This window comes from Ambystoma mexicanum, chromosome 4q, assembly GCF_040938575.1.
Source record: "Ambystoma mexicanum isolate Mex_15411 chromosome 4q, UKY_AmexF1_1, whole genome shotgun sequence".
Taxonomy (NCBI): domain Eukaryota; kingdom Metazoa; phylum Chordata; class Amphibia; order Caudata; family Ambystomatidae; genus Ambystoma; species Ambystoma mexicanum.
This window is the reverse complement of record NC_090928.1, coordinates 1270287139-1270308907: the sequence shown is the minus strand read 5'-3', so window position 1 is coordinate 1270308907 and position 21769 is coordinate 1270287139. Positions and strand designations below refer to the sequence as shown.

Genomic DNA, 21769 nt, shown 5'->3' with positions numbered 1-21769 from the left:
ATTTTTGTTAAAGCCATCTCTTACTTGGGTATGTTTGATCTGCGACTTGCATACATATCCTCCCCTCCCAAGAGTGAAGCTTTACTGGTTGGCCATGTTCCATGTTACCGGTGAGCATTTGTGGAAGCGCTGTACACTAATACTGGTTGGTTTCTCTGAACCCCCTCATCAGAGGAATTCAGAAAAACCCTCCTACACAGACCAATTCCAAAGTAAGTCACTCAAATAAAGTAACAAGGGAGAGTGAGGCTGGAAGAAGGACCTGTGAGGGTGTTTTCTACAAACGCAATTCTGGCCTAACCTTCCTTGGCGTCCTTCAGGTGATAGAATATCTTACAAATCCACTTTTATGGGTAACGATTAGAACCAGCTGCTAAAAGAAGTACATGACTCTCACCCCCTCCTTCCTTTCTCTCCTGCTCCATCCGGCATTGGGATCTGCCCTCCTTTCCTTCCATTAGGGGCTCTCGCTCACCTCCTTTCACCCATGAGATCTTCCTCGACCCCCACTGCTTCATCCAGCCTTATCCATTTCACCTCTTCCTTTTTTGTTTACTTAACCTTTCCTACTCGAGACCCTATAATTGTGTATTGAGAACAGCCATGTGCAAGCTTTTTACCATGCAAAAACATACAAGATGGTAAGGCAAAGAGTGAGCTCGTCCATATAATGAGGCTACTTGAGCTGGCTAATGAGACGTGTTCTTTAAAGTGTTGGTGCACGTGTTTTCCTACATCCGACATCAGATGAGGAACATGCACAGCACTGGTTTACAGTAAGTAATGCAGGTCACGTGAGCAGTGCTGAGCCAGTGTTGCAGGTGAGTAACCTTTTTTGCGCTCATGTTTGACCCAATTACCGTTTGTTAGTGTTCCTGTTTCGGGCCCTTCTGGGTGTGTCGCTTTTGATTGCAGCTTCAGTGAGACCAGAGTGTTGGTTTTTGGGCTTCAGCTGAATGCTCCATTTTCTGCATTATTGATCAGCTGGTGGCCGTTGTTTGATGACTCTCCACCGCCACTTCCTTTTCCCTTCTCTTCATTTGGAACTTGCCATTCTTGGTTTTCTGTCTCTACATCCATGTGTTGTGCTAGTATTGTATGTAAAACTCCATGTCATCCCCCAACCCTCCCCTGATTGCCAGGCCTTTCTGGTCACATGCCTACTGTCTCCCCTCATGATGCAGGTCCCTTGCTGACGATTGCCCGCCTTTCCTCACTCTAGGTTTTGGGCAAGGACCACCCTGATGTGGCAAAGCAACTAAATAACCTGGCCCTGCTGTGCCAGAACCAGGGCAAATATGAGGAGGTGGAGTATTATTACTGCCGCGCGCTGGAGATCTACGAGTCGCGCCTGGGACCTGATGACCCCAATGTGGCCAAGACCAAAAACAACCTGGTATGTATGGGCTTCTGTATCCTACCCCCGCTGTATATCTGCTGTTCTTACCACTGAAAAGCACCCTGTTATGCATCTGTAATGTTGTACACCTCTGTAAAGCGCTCCATCATGTATCTGTATTGGTGTATACCGTTGTAAAGTGCTTTGTTGCTTCTCGGAGCTAGGTCCGCGCTCAAATAGCATAATAATAAAAGGAGACCCTTTGTTTTATTAAAAGTCGATCTTGTGGAAAGAGACTGCAATGCACATTGCTGGGTGATCTGCCTCATAGGAATAGAAGGCAGCCCAATGGGGGCTCCATCACTGTCCAGGCACTCCCACAGAAATTCACCTTGCTTTCTTCGTCCAGTCTTAGCCCCCATCGTACCAACAGTTCCCTTGCTTCTCAGTACTCTGATTTCCTGATCTCTTGACAATTTTATAGTCCTGCCTGGGCATCTCTCCTGCATGCATCCTGGATGAGGTCTGGAGGGTAGGTGTTGGTAGTTGGAACGTCAGATCTGGGTCACAGGGCCTTCTTGAACTCGGCTGCTGCTTTCTTCATGCTCGTCTGTTGGCTGGCCACTGTTTGGTTGAAAGTCAGACTGTGACCTGTGTGAATCCTGTGCCATTTTTTTTATGCGTGCCTTACTGGTTCACCAACCTCCCTTTTCCCGATGTGCTCTGTGACGAATCAAAAGTATTTGTCCTTTCTCCCCAGGGGGGAGGGGGAATCCCACTTTGAGGCTGGGGAGCTGAGCCTACTCCGCAAGACCCTCTCTAGGGGTCTGTGCGAGTGGGATCGCACTGGGAGAGAGTCCCCTTACCGTGTAGGGACTCTTGTCTCACTAAACCTCTTACCATAGTAGCCTTTATTGGACTATCTGTTTACGAAGATTAATGTAACCTCTGCATCTTTTGCTGAAAGCAATGCTAAACTAAACCAACCCGAAAAAGATGTCTCTTTAAGAAGAGACTTATACTCAACTGAGACGAGTGGATTACCAAGGAGAAGGAGATGGTATTGTTCGCAGGGGAAGGTCCCCTGGCCTTATCAAGTCTTGGAGCGGCGAACCTGAGATGAGCTGCGGAGCCCACGACTTTCGAGGAGGCACAGAACACCAGTCTGATACACCAGAGGCCCGGCACATCAAACAACGGAGAAGCTGTTGTGCAACAGGAGAGCGGAAATCCTGTAGCAGGTGGTGGCAGGATCACGGCCATATCGTGGTGGGCAGGACGCCCAGGGCACCACGTCGAGACCATCCGAGAAGGGAGGCTGAACAACTTCCTAACGCCAGTGCCCACATACTGCAAAGGCACGAAGAGAAGTCGAGAATGGGAGCCGACACAACTGAGGAACAAGAAGGCAACTGGGCATGCAAACGCTTCTTAATGCCACCACCCGTATACGGAAGAAGGAAGCCCAAGAACAGGAGACCAGAGAAACCAAGAAAAGAAAAGGCTAGCTAAGAAGTGGAATACCTGAGCGAAGGCTATGCCCTGCAGCGTTCACCTCCTACAGAGTTAACTGGGGGAACTGGAGAATAGGGAGACAACTGGGATAATATTACTGGGAGAGGCCAGCACCCGTAGAAGGCAGAAGCCAGAAGGCAAGCTGCGAATTGGAGACCAGCGAAACAGAGAAATGGGAAGGTAAACACTGAAGAGCAATACCCAAGCAAATGCCATGTGCTGCAGCGTTCCATGCATACAGACAGGTAACTGGGAGAACTGGAGAAGAGGGAGGACGCTGGGGCAACATTGCACATAGAACAACCCATCCCAGTAATAACGAGGTATTAAATACAAAACTGTTTATCTGGAAGTGTGTGCAAAGCAGATAAAGATGACTATTAACCGTGAGTGGGAAATAAAGACTGTGAACAAAGACAAGCGAAAGAAAGGAAAGTACCCTGTGAGTTCAGGGGTGAAGAATGGAGAAAGTATGGGATAACATCTTGTAATGATTTGAGGAAATGAGACGAGTGAGAGAACCTAGGAGAGTAGAGATACCAAATTGGATCAAACCACATCCAAGCTGAGAGAGCCTGGATTAACAGGCTATGGAGAGGTGTACAGATTTAGGCAAAAACGTGAGAAAATATCACAAGCAAAGTTGTCACGGACACAACACTAAAGGAGAGTACAAGACACAAGAATATTGTAGAAGTGATATAGAAGACTGTGAAAGAGAGACATTGATCTAAAGTGACCGTAAGAAGCTAACAGAATAGCAGGGGAATTGAGCCATTCTCCTGGCCTTGTTTAAATTGATTCGATTAGTGGGAGGGTGAGGTACAGTTGGGTTTGGATACGACCTGCTGACAGGCGAGCACCTTTAGCTCCTTTAGACAGGTAGGGAAGCCCCTCTAGCAATAGAGCAAGATGGGCCTTCCTAAAGGTTCATTAAAAGCAAGTTGGCATGTCCTCATTGTGTCAGACTCTTTCTTCAGACACGCCACATCTCTCGTCCAGGACCTCACTCGCAAAGTAACGCTGTGCTACTGGGAGTCCTTAAGGTGTCCTACTGCCTTGTTCCGGGTCCTGAGCAGGATGCCCTGCTCAGCTTGTTATGGAACTCGACAGCTGTTGGGAGCACTTGGACTAGTTTTAGAAAGCAGGAAGCTGCTGTAGCCGTTTAACCTTTTTAGACAACACGGTATTGTTGCCTGCCATTCCCTGTAACGCGGTAGCCTGTTTCTAGAAGTCAAGTGAATGTATGGCTATGTACGGTGCTGGCCTACCCGAGGCTCTAGTGTGGGAGCCCGGTATAGGCATAACCCAATGCGACCCATGTATGAATGGCTGTCTGACTAACTGCTAAACCCAAATCCTGTCTGCCAACTCAGCAAGGCCTGAATTTGATGGCCATGCATGCATGATTGGGTGGCCACCACATTTGGTACAGGATGCACCCAGCTCCCAATAGAGGGGATTCTGCACCAAACCTTTGGCAAACTCTTGGACTAATCTGGGAGTAGCTGAAGAGGACTATCCGAGGAAGACCGCATTTCTGCTGAGGCCGTGTTTGGATGCAAGCCCTACTATGCGACTGCTTTCAATACTGGTTCAGCAACCTCTTTTTTTTCTACAGTTAAGCACTCAAGCTACCAGGGTCCAGAGGAGAATGTCATGTAGGCCAAGTTCCACATGGTTAAAATCACTTAATCCAGATGCCCACGTTATCACCGGAGGCTTGAGCGCAACTACCATTCACTGTCTTTCAATAAGAATGAAACTTCTCCTTAGACGTGTTTCCGTGTTTCCCTGTAGCTTGGCCGACATTACCTAGACACCCCCGAACAAAGCCTGGGTCTGGAGTCCACTTCAAGACGCTGGAACGGAGTCTGGTGACCCACACATCAAGGTATTCAAGCAACTGGCGGAGTCTGCTTGGGAAGAACTATCTCCATGGTCTCCTTTGCTTATCATCAGTCTTCTTTTCCTTTTAAGAAGTCTCCTTAACTTTTTTCTTCTTGAAAATGTGTTTTTTTAACTTTATACAAACACTTACCCAATCACTTCCCGTCTCGGTTTTGTTTCTTTATTCCCATAGCCAGTGCATGCAAGAATGTCTTCGGAATGCTGCTGCGCCAGCTGCGTGTGCTGCCTTGCTAGTCTAGGCGCTATGCATGCTTATGCCGCCCGCGATGGATGCAAGGACGCCTGGGCCCGAGTACCCGTCCTTATGGCCGCCTCAGACATGACTGACGTAGGAGCACCCTTGTGCCCTGCTCTCACGCACAGATGCGGAAGAAAGCAGCGCCCATCAACCACCCGCACCGTCACTGCCTCGTGCCCAGCCGATCTTGCTGATCCTGGACGCTGCACTATTTACTTTCTCTCTCTCTCTCTCCCAGCAAAAAGGTCAATGACTTCCACTTCATTCCAGGGTTCCTCTTAAAAAGACTCCACTGACGTTACTTGCAGTTTCTCCACACAGGTTCCTGTCCTCGGCTCACTAAAGCGGTGCTTTTCTGCCCTCCACACTGGATGCACTCAGTTCTCCCACCTTATTCTGAGAGAATTCCAAGTCCCGAAGTGCTGACATCACAGAAGCACTATGACCTCTGAACCTTCCCTCCATCTTGGAACTGGGAACACTCTGCAACCTGTAATTAAAAAAAAAAACCGGTTAGGAAATGCGCCTTACCATAATAACTGGCAGGCAGATTCACAAACTGGCCGCCCACGCCGAACTCCTCTCGCTCTTACAAGAAGCACTCTGTTCACAACTATTGCCAGCCTCCTCTTGAAGACCCTGGAGCTAAGGGACGGCGGGGACCTGACGGGGTGCAGTTGGGCAGCTAATATTTTCCTTTGCTGTCATGATTCTGCTTTCGGTGCTTTTGAGCTAGGAGTAGGTAGATTTACAGGGTTGATGTCCTTAACTACTTCCCCTACTCTTGAGACTAGGCCTCTCCCAAGGCATGATGGAGGAGGTGGAGTTGAAGGCGGATTGTCTGAGTCACCAGGCCGGGAACCTCGAACCTTGAGCAAGGTTCCAAACTGACTTGTCTGTGTTCCAGGCCTGTGCCAGGAGGACCCGCTCTGAACATTTCCTGAACAGAGTTTAGGTTGAAAACCACGAACAATTAATTTGCACCAAAAATGCTTTGAGTTCTGGAAAACACTGGTGAGGTGCAGTAGTGTTTTCCCAAGGAGGGACTGCTCTCGGCTCTCTAATATTGTCATTTTAAAACTCTGTAAGGAGACCTGGTGTTTGAACAGTGTACAGGTGGGGGGCAGGGGTTGTGGGGGTGAAGATAATATTTGGGAACCAATGAACTGAATTTCACAACTGCTCACCTGGTTTCAGGTGTTGCCTTGGTGAGCAGCCAATTCCTCGGCTCTTTTCACTGGCTCTGTGTGCAATCCACACCATTCTCAGTGTGAAGAAACCAAGCAACAAGCAATTCAGGTGTTGGCTTCAGTGCTCACTCCAAGTGCTCCATTAGTACACTGAGAGAATAGAAGTGTTCCTTTGTGTTGTGCAACTCCTTCGCCAGCAATAACGGACATTGAAGAGGCGTATAGGAGCTTTCTCTGTGCGCTTTGAGTGCTCTGGTAGTGTGCGCCAGGCTCTGTGCATTTCAGCCCTGGATCGACCCCCCCCCCCCGAAGTAGCAAGCTTGAAGGCTAACTTAAGAAGTAAGAGATACCCAGCCATCAATTATCATTCAAGCGCCATCCAGTGTCTTAAAAGCTAAAGTCAGACTTTGACTTTTTATGTAACATTTAGAGGTAAGAAGAAACAAGGTAATGAAACTCCACATTTAGAGAAAACTTGATTGAGAAAATAAAGATGAAGGAACAAGTAGAGGAGTTTCATCTGCAGTCAAAAGGGACTCCTCCAAACCCAACCAAGGTTGGGTAGCAGAGCAGCAAGCCTTCTACTCAGGAGGGGTGTGAGAGTGGTCTAGGGCTGCCAGGAGTCCACACAGAAAAAACCCAATAAATGAAGTTGGACATGGAAGTACAAAAAAATACAATGATTTATTAGGCCTTTAAAATAAACACTAAGCAAATGAAACCTCTAGGCAAATATTGTCACACACTTACTATAAAACCGATATGTACGTTCACCCTTAGGATAAATTAGAAAGCATTTGATGCAATACCCAGTGTAAAACATTTAAGTAGTCGGATGCATAAAAAACATAGAATCACTTTAGAGTAAAATAAAAATAAAACAGTTCCCTAACACTTAGTAAATTCAACTCTAAGATGGTTTGGGGCATTGCGCCCTAAAGCCATCGATTTGAAAGATTTGTTTCAGGATGTTTACTATGTGATTGGACGATGCCAGGTTATGTTTCAAAAAGATGAGGAAAGAAGGGATGCAGATTCATGAGTAAATCCCAGACATCCTACACCAGGGTAGGCTTGGGAAGAAATCCTTGACCAGGTTGCCACCAGCCAAGCTCAGGAAAGGGTGAAATAGGGACAGGACTTTACACACATGTAACCCTGTGGAGAACAGGGAGAAAGGAACCAGCATGTTAACTTACCCCCGTACTTCGATTTCACCAGAGACCACTGCTGAGGTTCCGAATTGTGTTGGGGACACAATCTTGTGTGCTTGGTCCGGTCGTGGGAGGCCAATGGGTCACGGGCGCAGAGGCAATTTTTCTGCACAGGATTTAGTTTTGGTTGGTCGCAGTGCTTAGATCTCAGTTCCAGGCACCTTACAGCTGAACACCCAGGCGATGAAAAGATGTTCGGTGCAGGCGACCTTGGGACACCTCCAGGGAGCGAAGAAGATTGTTTGAAGCAGGAATCGCCACGGTCAGGCAGTGACAGGCGATCTTTAATTGATGAAGAAAGGAACAGGCACTGTATGCATTCGGTTGATGCAAGAAGACTGAAAATGCAGAAGCAGGCGTCTTCTAGTACACGTTGAACATCCGCAAAGGATGCACTCGGAACAGCGACGGCTGCCCAGATTTAGCCCAGGAGAGAGCTGGCCAGTCCACTGGTTGGTCATGAGACACTTCCGAAGACTCAGAAGGCACAGAGGCTCAAGCAGGGATCAAGACTGGCCTGCCACCTCCTTCCTAAACTGGGCTTCTCCCTCAATTAAAAGTGTCAGCTGATACCCTCTCAAACACTCCAACTCATCGGAGCCGTCCTGGATTCTCCCTCGGGTAAGGCTTTTCCTCCTGAGGACAAGGCTCTACACATCCTGCAGATGGTCACCAGATGTAAGACAACACGGAATAAGGTGGTCCTCGTAGGCAGGATGATTCACCCTGGCTCGGGTTTTCAACACAAACGAGTTCAAAATGTGGATTGAAGCCCACCTGGCCTGCCATGTTAAAGTCTCTCTTTCCAGTCTTCCAAACAATGTTCAACAAGTTCACACGGGTCCCCATCAGTCAGGCTCAGACCACTTTCCGGATGTCGAAGACTTTCGAATGTGCATGGCTTTCTCTACAGAGCTCTCCAGGACCACTATGACTCGAAAGTTGAGCGTTCAGCTTTTTACTCTCCCCTACTCTCTGGGTCAATTTTGATACTTTGCTTTTACAGTTCATTCGCTTCATCACTACACACAATTTATCTTTCACAGAGACTTTCGAGTAGGCTACTTCCTTTTGGCAGACCACTCCGTTACTCAGTATTGCTGGTTTCACAGCTGTCCTTACTTCAAAGTTCCTAAACAGGTCTGCCTTTCTTTGCATCTCATGCACACGTGTGCAGCCTTCACTTACTTGCAATTTCAATCTTTCTTTAACACACACCAGTCTCTTAAGTAGTTTTCCAACTCACTGGCTGTGTGTGTTGCTTTCTTGTCCTTCATTTTCCAATTCATGCGTCAAGGTTAGTACCGCCAGCTTGGCCTCGCCTGCCCAACTCTGCCGAAAGTATTTATCAAATATATTCATAGTGCAATATAAAAATAGTGAAAAAGAATCATAAAACCACAGGAGCTCAATACACCCTTTTGGCATATCTAATAGTGATTTATTTCTTTTATTTTTTTATTTTAAATTCCGCAGTTGACTATATGACCCGGAGGCACTAAATTGACATTGTTCGTCAAAGCACTGCGTAATGGAGAAAACTCCAGAAATGTGTTTTGTCAAATTCAAACTAGACCAATAAAGCCTGGCATGGCCGGTTCCAATGCCATACAAAATGGTGATCTTGCTCAGGGCCACAAGGATGCGTGGTGTCCAATGATGATTACCTATGAAGCATATCAGACCACCCACCATTCAGGTATGAAATATGCAGTAGAGACCAGTATCTCCACATACCTAACTCTGCATTAGAGGAGATTTGTTCAGAAAGGTTCATATTGAGTTTTATTACAGCAATACACGCACATCGCCTTGTATGGAGGCAGCCCATCTAGGAACAAAAATCAATAAGCGCCCAATGTGAAGAAGTAAAAATAAAGAAAGATTTGTGCACAGTAGAAGTTCACCAGACAAGTCTCTGTAGTACTCCATCAAACCAGAGAACAAATGGATCCATGCAAGCCAATGTGCTAGCCACCAAGCTGAAATGAAAATACACGTACACATGTGTTGTCATGACCAAGCAGTCTGTGATGCACACAGGAAAGTATCATTGCTGTGGCAGGTACTTACTTTGTTTGCTGTGCTCCTAGAGGGTAAGACTCCAAAGTATGGTGCGTTCAAAACGCCAATGTCTGTCCCAGTAGCTAGTGCGGATACATGTGGCTACAAAGAAGCAGAACACCTAATCGGCGCAGACCATAGGTCCCAAAGTGGCAAGTCCGGTCGCCATATTGGAACGCATTGATGTGAAACATCAGAAAGGGACAACATAAGCCAGTGGAACTCCCAAGGTACCTGTGAATGTTACCAAATGACCTACATGTTAGGCACGATTACTGACAAAGCACAATGACTGATCACCACAAGCCAATAGTGACGTTCATCAATATACTGAAAAGGAAATAAACCGGCATAAGGTGCAGACGAAGCATGCCCGCAAAATACCACGTTGACAATGCATATGGTACAGGTAATGTACACATGTATACAGTCCAAATGATTCTAGCGTGCAAAAAGATGTTATCAATACATAAAGTAGCAACCTTGACTAATCTATCCAGTCCAAATGATTCGTACCTCTACTACGTATTCGGTCAAAGCCCAGGAGCAGACTGGTCCACAAAGTGAAGTCCACACTCCGTAGTTAATAATGGTTGGACATGAAAGGAATATGTCGTGATGTTCCCAGCAGGGCGGTGTATCCCTATAGTCCTGCCCAAGTCCGGTTCAAGCCCTCATTAAGGCCCACTATATGGGAACCTGTTTTAAAGAGGAGTTTTTGTTCCAGCTGAAATGGCTTTTATTCGACTTCTTCCATGGATGTCGATACCGACCACGTAAACTCGGTCCTGGAGGACTGCCAACCCCCAGGTGATTGACTGCTCCATGGGGAGTGAATGACTGGATTCCAGCATATAAGGGGCGGACTTTTGGACTACAGGTGGAGTTGACCACTGGCTCAAGGAACCCGAAGCAGAAGATGAGCAGAGACACCAGCAGCACCTTCCAGGACTGCAGAAGCACAGTTGAAGCCCTGCAGCAGTCCTGTCACCGTTTTCATCTCAACAGGGGAGACCCGCCAAGGACGACTTCCTCCTTTAGGCTGGTGGGCCCAACTAGCCTCAAGACCGTCTTCATTTTGTGGCATCCCCCCGACGTCCTGCGACTTTCCTGGGCTGCAGAACACCAATACACTGGGTACCTGGACCATTATCGAGTGCATCGTTTTCCAAATATCGAATCCGACTGAAACTGTGCAGGCATCCGTGAGGACCTCCAGAGGCAGGAATTCTGCACCAAAAGTCCCTTCACAAGAGTTCAGGAATGAGTATGTGAAGGGAATCCAACCAGCGATATTAGTTTCTTCTTGGCGCTAAGAAAAAGGCACCAAAACCACAAAAAGCCAGAGTTAGATGAATCCTTTGCTGCCAACCCATTCTTCCGAGTGCTGCCACAGAAGCCCGCCACAGGTCTACCCTTTCGTCACCACAACCAAGGAGCAGGAATCGGGGTCTGCATCTCAAAGGCGACGGATACATCTTCACTCTTAAGGTACGTGGGGCTTGGGTTGTACTTACCTTGGCCCACCAGTTGGACTTTAAAAAAACTCACCTAACACCTTCTGACAAACCAGTATGGTTGGTCTTGGTCATCTGAGACCCCCCCCCCATCGCCTTTTAGTGATTGGCTGGCTTGCCTGGGGCTAGACCATTTTTTCAGGGGTATTTAGGTTCTGCCCTGGCCCTACCTCTCTCTTGGGTGTCTGTTCTACTACGAGGAGGAAGCAGGTCTGCTAAAGAGTTTTTGCTTCGATTCCTGTCTATTTTGCAATTTTTAACCGTTACCTGGTCATACTGGCTAGGTACAGTGGTTTATGCATATACCAATTTGAGTCTTTTGCCCCAGGAGGTCCACCACAAGTCCTCTGAAGTCTCAGGCAGTCTCCCCACATCTGCTGGTTTGAGCCCTCCACGACAGAACCATTTTGGGCTGTTTAACTGCTGCCGCCCGCTGTTTGTCACCAGAATCTTCTGATTAGCTGTAGGTCGCTGCAGAGGACCAGGAGGTGGTAAAAGTCGGGGGGGGGGGGGGTGCCACCAGCTGATATCTCCATCCTGGAACCGTTTGCTGCCCTGCTGACGCCTTCTGTTGTTCACCAGGCTGGTGTGAGCAGCTTGTTCTCGTCTTTCTGAAGTCTCCCTCGCCAGAATATTCACTCTTGGCTTAAAGGTAAATATCCTGGAAGAGCCTTTATTTCTTTCCTGGGTTGCTGGGGTCTTTGTTAGCCCAGAGCTCAAATACCAGCGAACCAAATTCTGGAAACTGCATCCATGTGTAAGATCTGTTCACTCACTGGGTTGTTTCACGCTACTCAGGCAGTTTACACTGAAACTGCCAACGCGAGTACCTACATTTTGGTCCTGCACTGGGCGATTATTCGGGATGCTCAATCCCAGGTGTTCTCCTGGTCTGTAGTAGCGAGTTCTTGGAGGCAAGTCTTTACTGCATTTTCCATACATTTCTGTTGGGGGTTCTCCTGTTCTGCTGCTTATTCCTTGGGGGCCTGGGTCCATCTTCTGACCTCTGGGACACTTTGTTAGGGTCTCCTGTGGCCTTCCCTGGGGTTGATAATCACAGACTCTGCACTTACCCTCACTAAACCGGATGGCTCTTTAACTTTTCCCCTTCATTTCAACAGAACTGTGAACTTACCTGGCACTCTCCTGGAATTGACACTGCTGTACTTGTCTGTGTCTGGACATTTCTACTAGATCCCCTAGGGGTTCTGAAGTCCTGGACCAAGTATGGTATTTTTGAAGCAGAACACAAAATACGGTTCCTCATGTTCTTGAAGCCATCCGTGACACGCTTCTAAGAGTGAAGCCAGACTGCTCAGCCACAGCTGTCATTCTGACCTGGTGGGATCCCTATATAACAGCACTGGTTGGTCTTCCTAAGGTCCTGCAAGAGGACGGGTTTGACATCTCCCCAACTGTATCCACTAGCCCACTGGCTCCCAATAAAGGAAAGGATCGTATTCAAAGCCCTGACACTGACACACTAGTGCATTCACCTCACTGCTCCTGCCTACCTCTCACAAAGGATCCACCCCGTCTCCACTACCAGGCCAACCAGATCACCGTACACCAACATGCTCTCTGTGCCACTAGTAAAAAGAGTCAGAGCGGGCGGATCCAGCTTCCCTTACCTCCCACTATCCGAGGTGAGGCCTCCCTCACCACCTTCCGCAAAACTCTGAAAACTACCCTCTTCACATAAGGCCCGTCACATCAGCATGAATACTTATCATATAAGTTGTAATATATGACCAAATGCAATATCTGTAACAACAGTATGATGTTTTGTAGTATTCAGAATGTGTCAACAATCGCTATCTTGCCTGTACCCTGTAACTAAGTTATTGCAAGTAACAGTGCCTCAATGCCCCTGGGCTGCTTGTGCGCTATATAAATATAAATAAATAAAAAAATAAAATCCAGTAGAGCAGGAAGGCCTGGAGTTGGAAAGTAGGAATGCAGATCTAAACCGAGACCCTTCTATGCCAAAGGTGTGCACTGTAATGGGAGACCACCCTACTGGAGAGAGGCAGAGGGGAGCGGTACGTATGTGTAACAATGTTTGGGCAACTGTTTCTGTATCACAAATTCCCTGGCCTTTGTGTCGAGCAGAAGTCGACGTGGCCATCTTAGAAAAGGTGCTGATCACAGCTCTTGTGGCTCATTGGACCCCAGGAAAAGAACCCTGCAACATTCATCGCTGTGCACTCACTTGATAAGGGGGCATTTCGCTGGCCACAGACCATGCACCTCTGTAGACTCTCAGGCCTGCACACTGACTCCCTGGCGGAGAGCCCTGACCGACATCAGTGGCCGAAGGAGAGATCATTATTGATCCCCACTGTAGCCCCTTGCCATTGCTGCATCCAGGTTTGCGTGATGCACTAACACCACTGAAGGAATTAACCAATAATGTGCTAAATGAACATATTCACTTGAACTTGGCTTTTTATTTTAAGCTCTACGTGATTCTTGTTGAGCCATGGCAACACGGTTAAACACACTGTCGATCTTTGGCTAACCTTGGGTGCCCTGTAAAGTGAGCAAATGCACCACTGAAAGTTGGCTACAGTGATCTCTCCGACCAGCTCCATATCAGCTTGTTCTCATAATCTACAATTTGACATTGACCTCAGCTACCTTATCTACTAACCACTCATGCTCAGGGACTTGCAATTTCCCAACTTATATGATGTAACACTTGTCCTTTTAAAACGAAATATGTAGAGGTTTGTGGGGGCTTGCTGTGGTGGAGCAGGGTCAGTTTCTGTGGCCCCCATCCATCCCAGCACCGGGACACACCTCAGCTGCCACAGCCCAACTCTACGGGTGACATTTAAAGGGGGCATCCTGACTGAGCAGGGCGTTATTACTCATTGGATATTGAAGACATGCTTTGCAAATAGTTTGACCCACTTGCATGTATTATACCCTTTATGGGGGCAGCTTAATGTCTGTGCCTCAGTTCGGAAGTATTTTCTTTTTGCTACTTTTCTTTCATAGACATCAGTGGGATGCCCCACCATCTTGCTATTGCTTGTAACCTGTTCTGACTTGTAGGCACATGAAGCCTTTTTACTTCACTGGGCTTGCTGAACTCCTCTGTTTTGGGGCTACTGATCAGCCCCTATGATTATCAGTACAGGAGAACTCTGTTCCCCATTGCAAAGTTCTGTTTGTTTTCCTGCACACATCACCTGACTGTTAAGTGCAGCCGAGATGTGTCCCCATAACTTTGATATTTGCAACTTTGTGCTTCTTTGCATGTCCAGAAACCTTTCTACCGTTTTGTTTTAATTGTATTGTGCATTTTTGCATTCTACTGCTTCATTGCCAGATTAGAGTTACCATATCCTCTAAAATGGCTGTGCCTGAGATGTTTGCCTGTCCTTTGGCCTGTCTTGTTGGGGCCAGTCCAATCCATGCCAATGTGTCTGTTGCTGGGCAGATGTTAGCCAGAGGCTGTCCAGGATTAGAAAGCCCCTGCCAGTTTGAATGATGCAGATCCTTACCATTGGTGGGCTTGGGTGGGCCTCTTGCTCGAATGCTGGATAAAAGGGGTACTCCTGCAGCCATTTATCAGACTGTTGTTGGCGCCAAGGCCCCTACAAAGAGGAGCATGCTGCTGAAGAGCCAGAACTCGTCATTGCGGGCCAGCCAGCACTGCTTTCTTCAACTGCCCAATGAAGCCCATGTCCTTTCCTAATCTCCAGATTGCCTTCATCGGTTCTTGTCCCCTTGGATCAGTGGGAGCAACCAGTCTCGCCCCCTGCTTGCGGACCCTGTCATTGGAAGCCTTGGGAAATGTCCCAAAGCCATCCTGTGGGTTGACCATCTTCCTCCTGCGATACCTTGCTGCATTGGTCAACCCATCCTAGCCCGGCCCCCACGCCTCACCCCCCGAGTGCCAACCCTCGAGACGAGCACTCTCTCCCTGCAGTTCCAGCTCTCCAACGCTAGACAAGAGTCTAGCAGGACACATTTCTCTGTTTCTCCCACAAGGGTTGACTTGTGCCATTTCTTAAGAGTTGCCTTCGCTGATCGCCACCTGCACCGTGTCGTGGGGGTCCTGTGAGGTTGTTGCTAGAGTGGTGGTCCATTTTTCAATACAGTAGTGGTGTCCAGTGTCCAGTGTCCAGAACTGATCAATTGGAGCACAGAACCACCAACTAGCCAGAAACAAAAACCTGAAAGTGACCTCTGCATCCGAGACCACTCTACTTTATCAGAAACAAGGCACGGGAAAGTGGAACTTCTTTGTTTGTCCCTAAGTGGATTGGAATAGAAGGGGGTGTAAATATTCCTATTGCTACCCCCTCAACGCCGTAGGATTTAACTGGTGTAAAGTCCTTGCCCTACCTCTCCCTTGCCCGACCATGACCAATGGAGTCCTGGTTAAAGATCCTCCCTGGGCTTCCACTAAGGTGCTTGGACTGGGACAGGGTCTCCTAACTTTTCCTTAATTGTTGTCTAACTTGGAGACCACCACATCACTGCCTGTTGGGTTTTCAAGGCTTTTTCAGACTCTTAAAAACTCATAGCCTTCTGAAGAGAACTGTGTTGGTACCTGTGACTCCAGCTAGGGTGACCAGACATCCCGTTTTTGCCAGAAATGTCGCGGAACTGGGCCTTCCCTCCCCATGTTCTGAGAGTGTTTTACTTTGGAAATCCTGTTCTGTTTTGTGGAAGGATGGGTGCCAGCTATTAAGGACTAAATAAACACTTTCTGAATTTTGCCATCTCAAGATGGCCTTGATCCGCCAACCTTCCAGGTCCCAGCCACATGCATTAAGTGCTTGTGCCACAGAGATTGGATGAAAAATGAGTAAATGGCAAAGCATCGAATATTGATCAGAAAAACAGCTCCTTTGTTATTAATGTCCTTAACTCCACAGTCAGAATTCTGCAGTTTATATGTACGGACAGTGCTGGAAATACTGTGGGGTGGATGAATGGGTCAGGTAGGTTGCTTAAGGGGAAGGGAGTTTGGTGTAGGGGATGATGTGTGATGTGGTAGTCCTTCTTAAATGTCGTTGACCACCCAGTTTTTTTGTTTAGAAAATCTGGCCACCTTACCATAGGGCGCTATGCACCCTCTTTCCTAGCTAGGGATGGGATTTTTAAGGTGCAGGACCTTTAGCCTTTCGGTTTTGTACGGTGGTTCCAACTTCATTATTCTACTCCTATTAGTTCTCACACTAATGGTAACTTTCCTGGTTCTTTTATTCTCTTGCTTTGCCCAAGTCCTTAGTAAATGATTATTTCTTTTATACATTCAGCCTAACTGGCATTACTAGCAGTGCATATCTGGTGCACCCACGCACCCTACGACACTATCTCTCTACTGACTAGAACTACGGTTTCCGAGGGCGTTCCACCTACCAGCGCTTTGAGGTCATACCAACAATATATAGAGCGCTATATAAATGCCAAGTAACATAACATAACCTCACCACTCTCGCACTCTACTCCATCTTGCTGCTCAGCCACACTCCCCACCTAGAGTTCGGCTAGACATTAATGTCTTTCCCTGCTCCCCAGAATAAGGTGGCCCCCTCTGTCCACAAGGCTGATTCTGAAAATCCATCTCTACAGCCTCTCGTGCTTGTTCTTGTTAGTTTAGAAGGCTATTCATGCAGCTTGGACATGAATTCAAGACCGGTCCAGTTGTACACTTCTATTGCATGTTAGCCGGAATGCAACATGTTGAACCAGCAAAAGAAACTCACATTAATTGTTGCCATTTTTATTTACAAGTATTCTATTCATCGACCTTCCTGTGCTCACAATCAACTGTTGGGTCTCTGGTAAGATTCTGTTCTTCCAGAAAAACTGCAGGGCATATAGTCCATCCTCCCAGAGACCCAGCAGGGCATTGTGAGCAGAGGAGGCGGGGATATAGTCCATCCTCCCAGAGACCCAGCAGGGCATTGTGAGCAGAGGAGGCGGGGATATAGTGCATCATTCCAGAGACCCAGCATGGGAGGCGGGGATATAGTGCATCATTCCAGAGACCCAGCAGGGCATTGTGAGCAGAGGAGGCGGGATATAGTGCATGCTCCCAGAGACCCAGCAGGGCAGTGTGAGCAGAGGAGGCGGGATATAGTGCATCCTCCCAGAGACCCAGCAGGGCAGTGTGAGCAGAGGAGGCGGGATATAGTGCATCCTCCCAGAGACCCAGCAGGGCAGTGTGAGCAGAGGAGGCGGGGATATAGTGCATCCTCTCAGAGACCCAGCAGGGCATTGTGAGCAGAGGAGGCGGGATATAGTGCATCCTCCCAGATACCCAGCAGGGCATTGTGAGCAGAGGAGGCGGGATATAGTGCATCCTCCCAGATACCCAGCAGGGCATTGTGAGCAGAGGAGGCGGGGATATAGTCCATCCTCCCAGAGACCCAGCAGGGCATTGTGAGCAGAGGAGGCGGGATATAGTGCATCCTCCCAGAGACCCAGCAGGGCAGTGTGAGCAGAGGCAGGATATAGAGCATCCTCCCAGAGACCCAGCAGGGCATTGTGAGCAGAGGAGGCGTGATATAGTCCATCCTCCCAGAGACCCAGCAGGGCATTGTGAGCAGAGGAGGCAGGATATAGTCCATCCTCTGTGAGGGGGTCAGAAATGTGAGGCAGACCACTTTGTGATGATATTTCAAAAGATGCCATTTTATGAACTCAAAAGGTTGGATAAATGCCTCACTATCCCTACGAGGATTTCCCTGCCTAAAATAAACTAAAGGAAACACTCTAACAAAAGGTTTCTGTCCATCACACTTGCACAAACAACAACTCCTGTCTTTTAATAAAGTTCCAACCCAGTTCTTTTGATTACAACTTGACAACAAAAGTTGTGCTACAGCTCTGTTTGCTTCAATTTAAGTCCAACCAATAGTTCAAAAATGTTCAACAAAGTTTTCCTCTTTCTATTTGTGACAAACCACTTAAGGCAACCTCTTCACATAAACTGAGAATACATCTAGAGTTCATTATGATCAACAAAATGTCTGTCTGGATAGTTCTGCAACAGTTCACAAAACGCTTCAGTGGTTCTGTCACTTCTGCTTCCAGACTTTTAACCACATTACAGTACTTCAAAGACTTCCACCTGGTTCACTCACCTGCCAGTATTACTATTGCAAGGTCCTCTGCCCTGTTGCACCCTCCTGCCAGGACAGAATAAAACTAACACAAGGACCTGGGTATCTGGGAGGATGGACTATATCCCGCCTCCTCTGCTCACAATGCCCTGCTGGGTATCTGGGAGGATGGACTATATCCCGCCTCCTCTGCTCACAATGCCCTGCTGGGTATCTGGGAGGATGGACTATATCCCGCCTCCTCTGCTCACAATGGTCTGCTGGGTATCTGGGAGGATGGAAAGCTGGAAGACGCCCAACTTTGTTTCTCATTCTTTGTAGTATAACAGCTCCTTGCCAAGTGAAAGGGGTCAATGAAACTCATTATCTGCCAAATCACAAGCACCCCCAAAATTCATGTATTGGGCCTTAAAATCCACTTGCTCCTCATTTAAGGGGCCCCCACACTATCTATGGCAACAGGAGGGCCTCAATTGGTCCTTGTGGTAGTTTTATTCTGTCCTGGCAGGAGGGTGCAGAATCCTTAGAAGTTGTGGGCTTGGGCTTGCTTCCAGGCAGGATTTTGGATAAGAAGAGGACTCCTGTGATTGTTCGGCAGAGCAGCCTTCTAACAATCCAAAGAGAACCCCTGCCACTCACCAGCATCGTCTCCAGTGTTGTCTCGGAGAAGCCCTGCTTTTTTGTCCTGATCTGAAGAAGGCCTTCGACCCTTGGACCGGTGTGAACAATCAGTCTGGATCCCCGGCTCGAGGATCCATGCCTTGGATGCCTTCTGAAGTGTTCCTGGTCCAACCGGTGGACTGACCAGCTCTCTCTGGGGCTTCCTCGCTGTAGTCGTCGCTGTTCTGAGTACAGCCTTGGAACTGTTAAGAGCTTCCGCTTGTGCCACAAGCTGCCTGCTCCAGCATTTATAGCCATCTCCCGCCAAGGGAAGCTGTGCCGGGTCTGCTCCTATGTTCGTAGCCTGAAGATCGCTTGTCGCCTTCTGACCGTGTTAACTCCTGTTGCAACACTCCTTTAATCCTTCCTTATTTGGGTCTTCTACTGAAATCTGTCTGGAACAGATTCTAGTACTCCCGACCAACCAAAACTAAATCCAGATACCAAAAGTGACCTCTACACCTGTGTCCCCTGGGTGTTCCTTGACTGGACCAAGTGCAGAAGATTTAGTCCCCCAACGGATTGTGGAAAGCCTCCAGCGGTCTCTGGAAGATTTAGAGCCGGGAGGGGGGTAATATGCCTGTTTCTGTCCCCCCTGTTCTCCACAGGGTTACATTGGGCCTTAAGTCCGTTCCCTAACTCACTCTTACCCGACATTTGGTGGTGGAACCTGGGTTAAGGATCCTTCCCTAGGCCTAGCCTAGTGTGTTGGATTGAGTTGAGTACTCATCTGAAATTTACTTGAAGTTTTATCTAGCATGGAATTATTTGACTTCTCCTAGCCACTGCTATTCCTATAAGAACTTATCTGAGGGTACCTAGTTTGGGACTGGTGACCTTTGGGCACAAGGTCCACGCCATTTTAAGGTTGGACTTCTTTAAACGTGCTAGGAAAACTGTTTTATGACTATCCTGAAGTGTCTTATCTATTTCCAATGCACCCGAGTACTTGGGTATGTTACACTGGTCATTGAATTAAAGGCTATGTTATCTCTCATAAGTGTGACTGCATACATCTGTTTTTATAAGGGTTTTGTGTGACACTATTTCCCTGGTATTTTTCTGCTTGGTGATCAAACCAAAGGCCTAATAAATAATTGTACTTTTATACTTCCGGAATTACTGGTGTTGATCTGTGTGCACTCATTGTCGCGCTACACCACTCTCCCACCCTTCCTGGGACTGTGCCTGATGGCTCTGCTACGTCACCATGATTGGGGTTGGCTAAACTTCACCATAATAGGGCAGTCTTACAAAATCCTCGCACTAGGGCTAATTTCGAAATCCAGCCTAACAGGGGGACACTGAGCATTGATGTGGGAGGTTGTGAGAAAAACTTCAAGCCAGATAATTGGGCTACAGTGGCAGTGTGGTGGGCTGTACCGTCTGGTAGCGGCCCACGGTCTAGACGGGCAATCTGCATGGCTTTCATCTGAAGCGCAGTACTTTAGCAAGCAAAGATGTGTCTTCACAGAGCTCCTCCTTAACGTTGCTGCCGAATTCCATCTCGCTCATTAACGGACTCCTCATCTTTTTTTGTTATTGTTTTATATATATATAGGTTTATTTATAAGTTTCATGGTTGAAATACATTCATATAGTCAGGATGACAAAGCTATAAGGCGCTACATGTCATTAATAGTGTATATAATTCCAGACATATGTGCTACACATGCAGCACACCGGGATTCCCGTTTCCGTAACTGTCAATTGGTAAAGGATCCATCAGTTCTCTCTTCTCATCACTCGCAATATTCTCTACTAAGTCTTCAGCGCCTGCAGGAAGCCCTTGTCTACTTTCTATCCTAAAACACCCCCTAACTGTTACTTTGATACAGGTAAGGACTTTAAAGAGACAGGGCAACTCTTGATTGCGTGTTTTTCAGTGTATAGGTAATCTTTCTAGGAAGGATACCCCGTCCGATAGCACTGCGAGTAGAGCGCTCACTTTGACATCTTTGCTGATGCAGGTTCGAATCCTTGCAGGGTCAAACTCAGCCTTTCATCCTTCCGAGGTCGATAAATGAGCACCACACACTGGGGGTAATAATAAGCAGCGCTCAGATACCCGAGGGTTCGTAGCGCTATATAAATGCTAAATTATTATTATTACCCCCCCTCCTGACAGTAACTCTTCTGTCTGTCTTCTTTGAACAGGAAGTCCTTATGCACTGGTGATGCCAGTAAGCCGAGCACATGCAGTGGGGCATGGGAGCAATGTACATTGCAACACCTCCAGCTCAATGGGCGGTGTAGATGCACCGTCTGTCTAGATGGAGACTCTGTTATGCCTAAAAGCTGCTTCCAAGATGCTGTCACGTGATGTAATGTGCTTCCTTACTGTCTCTGCAGGCCTCTTGCTACCTGAAACAAACCAAATACAAGGACGCCGAAATTCTGTACAAGGAGATCCTGACCCGGGCCCACGTCAAGGAGTTTGGATCCGTGGATGGTATGTGCTAGATCTGGGGGAGGGTATTGAGGAGCCCCCCTAGGTGATGAGGAGGAAGCAGAATTCCTCAAGGTAGTGGGGCCTGACCAGTAGAGGCACACTTAGATCAGGGGCTCGTGTGCAAGTACAGTTGGCAACACTTACTCAAACATCCATACTGGGGTGTTGCCCCAAACCCCCAGAGGGCATGATATGCACTGTTCTAACCGGTAAGTGTTGTCCACCTATAAACACCACTTGCCCACCTCTGCCCAGCAGCGGGCATGCCCTGGGAGAAGTATGCATTGGCAACAGACGGCCCCTTGCCCAGTATCCGTTTTCCGGGGAGTCCAGGCTGGACACCGTGACGGCGCCTGCCGTTATATGGGAGTTTCCAAAGCGCGAGAGCAGGGCGACTGCCCAATAGTAAGAAGCCCAAAGAACAGGACTTGCACCACACTGGCAAGCCTTTTGGGGTATATGGTACGCAAATACGCATTATGTGATAAAAAAAAAAAGAGGGTGCATGGTAGAGCAACGTAAATGTAAGTAAAACCGTGTTTGCTACCAAGAGCCTTCCTGGGTGAGACACGTCTGAA

General features: G+C 47.8%; 1 protein-coding gene across 6 annotated transcripts in view; it reads left to right on the top strand.

The window, feature by feature from the left end:
- Positions 1–21769, top strand: part of KLC4 (kinesin light chain 4) — a 620713-nt gene that overhangs the window by 284160 nt on the left and 314784 nt on the right. For all 6 annotated transcript variants that reach the window (XM_069608885.1, XM_069608886.1, XM_069608887.1 and 3 more), the window contains exons 8-9: positions 1223–1396; positions 21092–21191. In XM_069608885.1, coding sequence (XP_069464986.1) covers positions 1223–1396; positions 21092–21191 — 274 coding nt within the window. The remainder of the gene's footprint in view (positions 1–1222; positions 1397–21091; positions 21192–21769) is intronic.